Raw genomic sequence first — 8,205 nt, 5'->3', positions numbered from 1 at the left:
CAGGAAGGAGTAAATTTTGTGGATGGTTTGGGTGTAGCACTGTGGACTTCGAGAAAGTTGGGTCACTTTAGCTGGGAACCAGGGAAGCATCAGGAAGATATGGTGTCTGAATGGGCTTTAAGTGTAGGCAGGCTTTGACAAGGAGATGGAGGGGAGGGGAGGAGTGTGGGGAAAGGACATTCCAGGGAGATGAAATGGTGTGAACAAAGGCATGGGGGTGGGGGACTGACTGAAGAGCTTGTTTGCAGAACAACAAATCCATTTGGCAGGAGCAGAGGGTTCGGGAAGGGACTGGCAGGAGATAAGTCTGTGAGGTAGCCTGGGGCTGGCCTGGGAAGGGCTTGGAATGCAGAAAAAGGCATTTGGCCTCAATTCAGTGGATGATGGGCAGCTACTGAAGAGTTTTGAGTAGGAGAGGGATGCAACGAGTGCTGTCCTTTCCGGGAGATCGATCTGGTGGTGGGTTTAGGATAGGTGAGCCCTGGGGCAAGCCTACTCTCTCCCTGTCCTAACATGCCTGCCTGTGACCCCTAGAATGTCACACTCTGTCATAGTTCATTCTCCCCAAGACTGCCATCTGCTCCTGAACACAGTGGGGACTACCATCCCCTGGCTTCTGGCTGGTCTCTGGTCTGGCTCCCTCCCCCCAGGAGGTCTGAGGGGCACCTTGCAGGTGGTAATTGGGTTTCCAGGCAGCACCTCCTCCTTTATCACAGCCACTGATTCTGACACAGGTCCTGCCATCGAAGCAGCTCTGTGCCTTCTGAGTGTTGTAGGAAATTTCCCAAGCTGGGTCTACTTCGGCCATGTGCAGGAGAGTTGTAAACTGTGCCTCTGGTGGAGGTACCACCAGCTTTAGGGTGTACTACTTGGTACCGGCTCCCACTCCCAGCTCTGCAAGGGGAAAAAAAAAAAAAAAACTTCCAAAGAAGTGACTCTTATGACCCATCTGGCTCTCCAGATGAGAGGTGAGCCTGGGGTGCTGGTGTGTATGGTCTGTGCACAGTGCGGGAGAAGGAGGAGCTTCTCCTTTGACCTCCTCTCCACATCCTCCCCCCAAAAGAACATTTCCACTTCCCTTCATCTGTTCTTCCTTCTTGAGGCTAGAGAAGTGAGTGGGGACAATTTGGAGCCCCTGGCAGGCACACGTGCACACGCACACACAGACACACACACATACTTGCCATCAGTTTCCAAAGAGCTGACTCTGCCAGACTGTCAGGCCCCATCCTCCAGCCCCAGGAGGGAGAGGCCACAGCTGCTATAGATCCATCAGCCAGGACAGAGGGGGGCCTGGCTGACGGTTTGCTGCCTGCTGGTCAGACCTTGAATCCTCAGCCTGGCACTTCTGGCTTCCCCAAACCACAGGACTGTCCTTGAGGGCCCCCTGCCTCAGACATGGCTTTGAAGGCCAGTCGGGGGCATTGGAGAAGGTGGATGGAAGAAGAGAAAAGAAGGGCTTAGGGAGCCTGAGGTGGGCAAAATGCCCAGCCTTCTGCTGCAGAGCTGCGGGTGCCTGGGGCGAGCGGGTACGCAGTTGCATTCTGTGCCCAGCAGAGGGCATCCTGATACTGTTGTTTTATTTTGTTTTGTTTTGTTTGCCACGCCTCCCCAATACCTCAAGATTGGATTCCTGACTCCTTAACATGTTCTTCCTCCTGGGGAGGGAGGCCAAGGCCAAGCAGGATGCTCTCCATCCCCAAGTCCCCTCCTTCCACATTTCACTAGGGACGTGTGTCTCACCCTGTGAACAATCAGAGGTGGGCTGGTGTAGTCACAGGAAGGGGAGGAGACTGAGGGGAGACCCCTTGCTTGTCACATGGCCCTATCTCCAAGCCAGCTCCTCCTCTTTCCCAGGGACGGTGACCATTACGATGCCCTGAGGGACTGCCTCAAGGCTATCTCCCTAAACCCGTGCCACCTGAAGGCACACTTCCGCCTGGCCCGCTGCCTCTTTGAGCTCAAGTATGTGGCGGAGGCCCTGGAATGCCTGGACGACTTCAAAGGGAAGTTCCCGGAGCAGGCCCACAGCAGTGCTTGTGATGCATTAGGCCGCGACATCACAGCCGCCCTCTTCTCCAAAAATGAAGGTGGTAAGTGGAAGAGGGGTTGCTGACGCTCTGTTTGAGGTGCTGCATGATATTCTGGAAAAGACGTGTTCTAGGATCAGAGAGCCCTGGGTTCAGGTACTGATTCAGACAGAAAACATGTGACCTTGCGACAGTCAGTCACTTGGTTTCTCTGAGACTTAGTTTTTTCTTCTGAAAAGTGGAAACTGTAGCTCCTCCCATTCAGAGATTCTATTGAGGATTAACAATAGCATGTTTAAAGCACCTAGTGTAGGGCCTGGGACTCAGGACAGTAGTAAGCTGAGCCCAAACAGGCCATGTAGGTTCCTACTGGGCATTCTCACCCCCTCACAGATGGGGCCTCGGCCACTCCGCTAGGGCATCTGAGTAGGGGCAGCAGTTGGCTACTGAGCTTATTCCAGTTTCCATAGGTATGACAGAGGCTGCAGCACAGGGCAGTGCAGATGCCCTGGACATGGGATATGGAATCTCAAGTTTTAATCTCAGCTCTATCATGTGGTAACTGTGACCTTGGGCAAAGCACATTCTCTCTGAACCTGCTGGCTTACCTGCACAGAATGCATAAAGAGCCCTCCTGAGCTCACCTCAGTAGTTAGAGAGAGCTGGGTAATTGCAGTGTGGTCTGTAAACACAAAAGTGGAGCTCTTTGGAGGCAGACTTGGTTCCTCATCTCTCTCCTTTGCATTTTACGAACCATGTGAGTGATTAATTTGTCTAATGAATAGTTATCAGGCACCGACCATGTGCCAGGCACTGTGCTAGGTCCCCAAACACAGCTGTGAGCAAGTCAGATGTGACGTTTGTGTTCATGAGTTTACAGTTACAGCCTAGTGAAAGAACCAAGTGGTAAAGAAGCAGCAGCTTGTGGTGAGTGTTATGGAATCTGGAGACAGTCCAAGAGTGCAGGGGAAGGGTTGATGGTAGCCTGGGGTTCTTGAGGAAGAGACATTTAAACTGAGGTCTGAAGGATGAGGAGGAAGAGTTAATAGATAGAAAGTGTGGCTGTGAGAGATAGAGTTCCTGGCAGAGGGACCAGCATATGCAGAGACCCTGAAGCAGGCAGGAACAAGACACTTTTAAGGAACTGAGAAGGCTGGTGTGATTTTTATCCATGTCACTTAACCAGTCAGCACTGCAGTTGTGATCCATGATAACTTGTCTTCCAGAAAGTAACACCTAAGACCTTCCTGCCATAAAAACCATGAACCCATTTAGGAAAAATCACTCATTCAAGGCTCCTTTGCTAATTCCTCCCCTGCCTCTCATCTGCACAGAAATAGGTATTGGGCCTGTACCTCCTTGGGGCTTCTGGGCCTTTACTCAGGCACCTGAGCCAAGGCCCTCCTGGCATCAAAGGCCTCCTCTTGAACATCCTCAGGGGCTAGAGCCAAAGATTTTTCTTCCCCATAACTTTTTCTCAGTTGTCCAGGGTAGGGGTAGAGGCAAGTAATTGGACATTGCTGGTGCTTGGGCTGAAAACAGGGCCATGGTTGGGAAAAGGAGGGTGGGAAGGAGAGGGTTAGGAGGTCTCATCTTTCCTTGATCTCTGCCCCCAGAGGAGAAGAAGGGAGCCGGTGGTGGCAGCGGCCCAGTCCGCCTTCGCAGCACCAGCCGCAAGGACTCTATCTCAGAGGATGAGATGGTGCTGCGGGAGCGAAGCTACGATTACCAGTTCCGCTACTGTGGCCACTGCAATACCACCACGGACATCAAGGAGGCCAATTTCTTTGGCAGGTCCGAAGCCCTGGAGAAGAGGAGGGTACAGCCCAATTGGTAGCAGGAGGTTGGGGGCAAGGGAGCATATCCTTTTACAAGAGTCTCAAATCTCAGCTCTGCCTCTGCACCTTGGGCAAATAACTTCACCTCTGTCAGCCTCAGGTTCTTCATCTGTAAAATGAAACCAGCCATACTCATTCATGGGGCCATAATGCAAAGTAAAGAATCCAGCACAGTGCCTAGACTATTCCTTTACCAACCCCCTACCTCCTCTCTCTATCTCCAAATGCCAGAGCTTGGTTTCTTTAACTGGATTCTTGGTGCCTCCTCTGATAGGGGTATGAGGCAAGAGCCCTCAGAGGCTGGGAATCTTGACAAGAAACTGTACCCTGGGTACTGACGGTTTAGCCTGTGTCTCGAACACTATCATCCCCAACCCTGCTCTATAGCTGTTTGCACTTTCTTTGTGTAGGTGAGACACATGAACATGAATTGATACTCTCTCCTTCAAGGGCCCTCTAAAGGTCAACTGTGTGAAGGGCAGATGTGCTGCAGAATTCGGGGTCCTGGATCCAGGAAGGTTAGGACTGTTCAGGGAAGGTTTACATGAGTCTGCTCTCAGAGGCCAAAGAGATGTAAACCTGAACCTGGCACCCAAACAGGTGTACTTTGAGGGAGAGTATCTCAAAGGACTCAGGTGGTCCCTGACCCTAGGTTTAAGAGAAGGGGATTGAACACTGCACAGGACTCTGCAGAATGGAGAGGTTTATCATGTGCATAGGAGTTCTGCATCAAGCGAAGACCCCAGAGCAAGGGGGCCTGTGTGCCTCCAGATTTCCCTGTTTTCCCCTGCCCTAAGCTATGCAGCTTCTACCTGAGGCTGCAGGGCAGTACCCCACCTGACCTCCCTGCCCTTTGCCCCCCCGCCAGCAACGCTCAATACATCGTCAGTGGCTCTGACGATGGCTCCTTCTTCATCTGGGAAAAGGAGACCACCAACCTGGTCCGCGTGCTCCAGGGAGATGAGTCCATTGTCAACTGCCTGCAGCCACACCCCAGCTACTGCTTCCTGGCCACCAGCGGAATCGATCCTGTTGTACGACTCTGGAACCCCCGACCAGAGGTGAGAGTGTGGGGCGAGGTGGTGGAAGCCCAGCAGGGAGAAGAAGAGGAGCTTTTCCAGCTGGGCTCATGAGGACTGGGAAGGCAGATGAGTTATGCAGAGACCAGAAGCTGCTAGAATGAGTGTGCTTCTACTCTAGGGCCAGGGCTGGGTCAAGGTAGAAGCCATTAGGTTCTGGAAGCTCAAAAGCAGTGTGTAATTCCAGGAGTAAGAGTAGGCTCCTGCTCCCTGGGAGCACATCCTTGAGTTGGCTGTAAAGACAAGACCCACATACAGGAAACAATGACCAAAGACAAGGGGTATAGGAGGACACAGAAGGAAACCAGACCAGCTTCAGCACCACCTTCTGAGAAGGGAGTCCCTGAGTACCTTTCTGTTTATATACCAGTATGGAGTGGTCATTTGGGAAATATTCTGGCTTTGGAGCCTGGCAGACCCAAGTTTGAATCCAGCCCTTTCACTCGCTACCTGAGGGACTCCCTCACCCAGGTTGTTATCAGCTGTGCACTGGGAATGGAAAGGACAGCACACCCCGAGAGGTTGCTGTGAGGATTAAAGAAGCATCCTGCCCACTGGGGCACTCAGGACAGTGTGGTCCCATCTACTCCCAGTGGAGTAGGTGGGCAACCCATGGTCTCCTTCCCAGCTGGCAAAACAAAAGTGAAGTGGTGTATCTGTCTGATTCCAGAGGTAAATTGCTATGACTTTCAAAGAGAGAACCCTGCAGGACCCTCCCCTGTGGGGAGAGGAAAAAAAGTAAAGGGTTGTTGGGTTTGAGGGTGGCAGCAGTACAGAGCAGAGTGGCATCACCCCCGTGTATCCCGGTGTGTGCGTGCCCCTCGGCACACATGCCTCCAACTGTCCCATTGTGTGTGCGCTCCCTTGTGTGTAGGCCACCCAGTGTGGTGCATCCTCCTCCATACATGTAGGTCAGTCTGAGGGTCCCCCTTACACATACAACCCAGTGCGTGTGCCCCCCCCCCCCCATTTATACTGGTGTCCCCCATCCTGAGCCTCCACCTCCCCCTAGAGTGAAGACCTCACAGGCCGCGTTGTGGAGGACATGGAGGGTGCCTCTCAGGCCAACCAACGGCGCATGAATGCAGACCCGCTGGAGGTGATGCTGCTCAACATGGGCTACCGGATCACAGGCCTGAGCAGTGGGGGCGCCGGGGCCTCCGACGACGAGGACAGCTCCGAGGGCCAGGTGCAGTGCCGGCCCAGCTAGACCTCCTGCCCCTAGTCCCCAGCCCCTGCAACTGGCTAGACCCTCCGGCCTGGGCGGGTGGTCGGTGGGTTCTGTTTTGGTTTGTCTCCCCCACCCCACCCGCATTTATTCATTTCCACTGTTTTGTTTGTTGGTTTGGAATTGGGGTAGAGGTTGCTACAACTTGCTGGCTTTCAGACTCTTGGGCTGGTGCCCCTTGACTGTCCTCAGCCCTAAGCAGAAGGGCAGGATGGCCCCCACCTCCTGCTTCCATGTCCCTGGAGGGCTCAGCCCGACTCAAAACCCCTCTGCCTCCGGACGAGTGGGCAAGGCTGAAGCCTTCAAGGACCGTCATGCCCTTCAGTTGGCAATAGGAAGAGCAGTAGAATTCCCGGTCGGTAAGGGCTAGCCTTGGCCTGTTGCCATTCTTCCTCCCTGGCTCACAAGCCTAGTTCCCTTGTGGTCTTCCGGGAAGGTCCTAAAAAGGGATGGAGTCCCACCCTCCCTCCAGAGCCACCGATGCAGGGTGGCAGCAAAAGGCCGAGGGCAAGGCCATGTCACCAGCCCTGCTCTCAGCAGAGCATCCTCGCCCTGTTCCAGGCACTGGCTCTGGGCACTGCACCTGCCCTCACTGGCCACCTCTTGGGGCCCAGCCTTTCCCCAGGGCCCTAGCAGAGGGAGGGGCATCCCACCATACCCCATGTACCATGCCTGCCCTTCTGCTCTGTGGCCATTCTCATCTCGGGCGCTCCTCGGCCTCACTGTGACCTTTCTGCCAGAGCTCCCAGCCAGGCCTCCTCCTTGCTAGGGGCCCTGCCCTGCCCTGCCCAATCTGCCCTCCCTCCCATCCCTCCTGCTGAGCCGCCACAAAGACCAAAGAAGTGATGGCTTTTCTCTGCCCCCTGCTGCTCTGGGGGGAGGGGGGTGGGCCCCTGAGCCACTCAGATGGGAAAGTCCTTCCCCAGCGGCCCCAAGCTTTACACTGGATGCAGCAGTCACCCCATCACTCACCAAGCCTCCCTTTCCCTCTCCTGCCCTGGCTCTTGGCTCTGGAGCTGCTCCTGGTAGTTGGTTCATCCCTCCCCCTCCCCCTCAGTTGCTTACTTGGCTCCAGCCCTCCAGCTGCAGCCTCTGGGGAAAAACAGCCTCCCTTCTCTCTCATCCCCTCAGCCCCTGTCTCTGCCAGGTGCCTCCTCTCAGTCAGGCTTCAGAGCAGCCCTGGAGACAGGAGGGCCATGTTAAAAGCTTTTTCACAGTTTTAAGAAGGGGGTGGGGTGGGGGGGAGTGTGAGGGTAGTGGTGGGGGGTCTGGCACCATCTCGTTATTGCTTTAATCTCAGCAACACAACACAGGTGGCAGCTTCTCCCCCTTCCTCACCCCAGTCCTCTTCCCACCCCCTCTTCCTGCTTGGTAAAGAAGTATATTTATTGGTGAAGGAAACAGCTGCTGCTGCTGCTCCTGCTGCTGGGACTTGCTCCCCTGTCTCTTCTCCATGACCTTTCTCTAGCCAAGGAGGGGAGAGCGGGAGTAGTGGGGCTAGGCCCTGGGGCCCAAGGACCAGCGGGGGCCCCTTAGCTTTCCTGTGTGTGAGCCACCCGCCATTTCCTCTCTCCCTCCCTGCCTCCCTCCCTCCCTGCCTCCTGCCTGCCGCCCAGCCTGGGCCCTGCAGTGTGGAGAGACACATAAGCCTTACTGTCCTCTGGGGGCAGGAGCCGAGCCTTTTTGTTGCTCCGCTCCCAGGAGAGTGAGGGTGACGCAATTGATTAAAACCGTTTTGTTCTAGGTGTGGCTGGTGGCATTTGTGGGGTGCAAATGGGTCTTGGGACCAAAGTGGGGGTACCTGGCCTTGAGAACGCTGCTCTGCTCCACGCAGCGTGAGATCGGCTGCCACCTCACCGTTTTAGCTCGATGACCTTGAGAATGAGGTCTGCTTTGAGGGTCATTGTGAGCAGTGCCCACCCAGCCGGGCAGGGCCAAGGACAGAGCTCAGCACAGATAGCTGTGATTCGCAATAATCAGCTTTCATTCTCCAGGCCCATTTTCTCATCTGTAAAATAAGGACTTAGACT

General features: G+C 54.7%; 1 protein-coding gene across 15 annotated transcripts in view; it reads left to right on the top strand.

Moving 5' to 3' along the window:
* Positions 1-7,918, top strand: part of WDTC1 (WD and tetratricopeptide repeats 1) — a 123,526-nt gene extending 115,608 nt beyond the window's left edge. For 14 of the 15 annotated variants that reach the window (XM_077150688.1, XM_077150679.1, XM_077150687.1 and 11 more), the window contains 4 exons: positions 1,858-2,093; positions 3,647-3,824; positions 4,737-4,929; positions 5,960-7,918. In XM_077150688.1, coding sequence (XP_077006803.1) covers positions 1,858-2,093; positions 3,647-3,824; positions 4,737-4,929; positions 5,960-6,157 — 805 coding nt within the window. In that variant the 3' untranslated portion in view covers positions 6,158-7,918. The remainder of the gene's footprint in view (positions 1-1,857; positions 2,094-3,646; positions 3,825-4,736; positions 4,930-5,959) is intronic. The other variant, XM_077150690.1, reaches the window with a different exon arrangement.
* Positions 7,919-8,205: the final 287 nt, after the last annotated feature.

The sequence above is a fragment of the Tamandua tetradactyla genome, chromosome 2 (genome assembly GCF_023851605.1).
Source record: "Tamandua tetradactyla isolate mTamTet1 chromosome 2, mTamTet1.pri, whole genome shotgun sequence".
In the NCBI taxonomy this organism is placed as follows: Eukaryota; Metazoa; Chordata; class Mammalia; order Pilosa; family Myrmecophagidae; genus Tamandua; species Tamandua tetradactyla.
The sequence above is the reverse complement of the archived record's forward strand: the minus strand, read 5'-3'. Positions and strand labels throughout refer to the sequence as shown.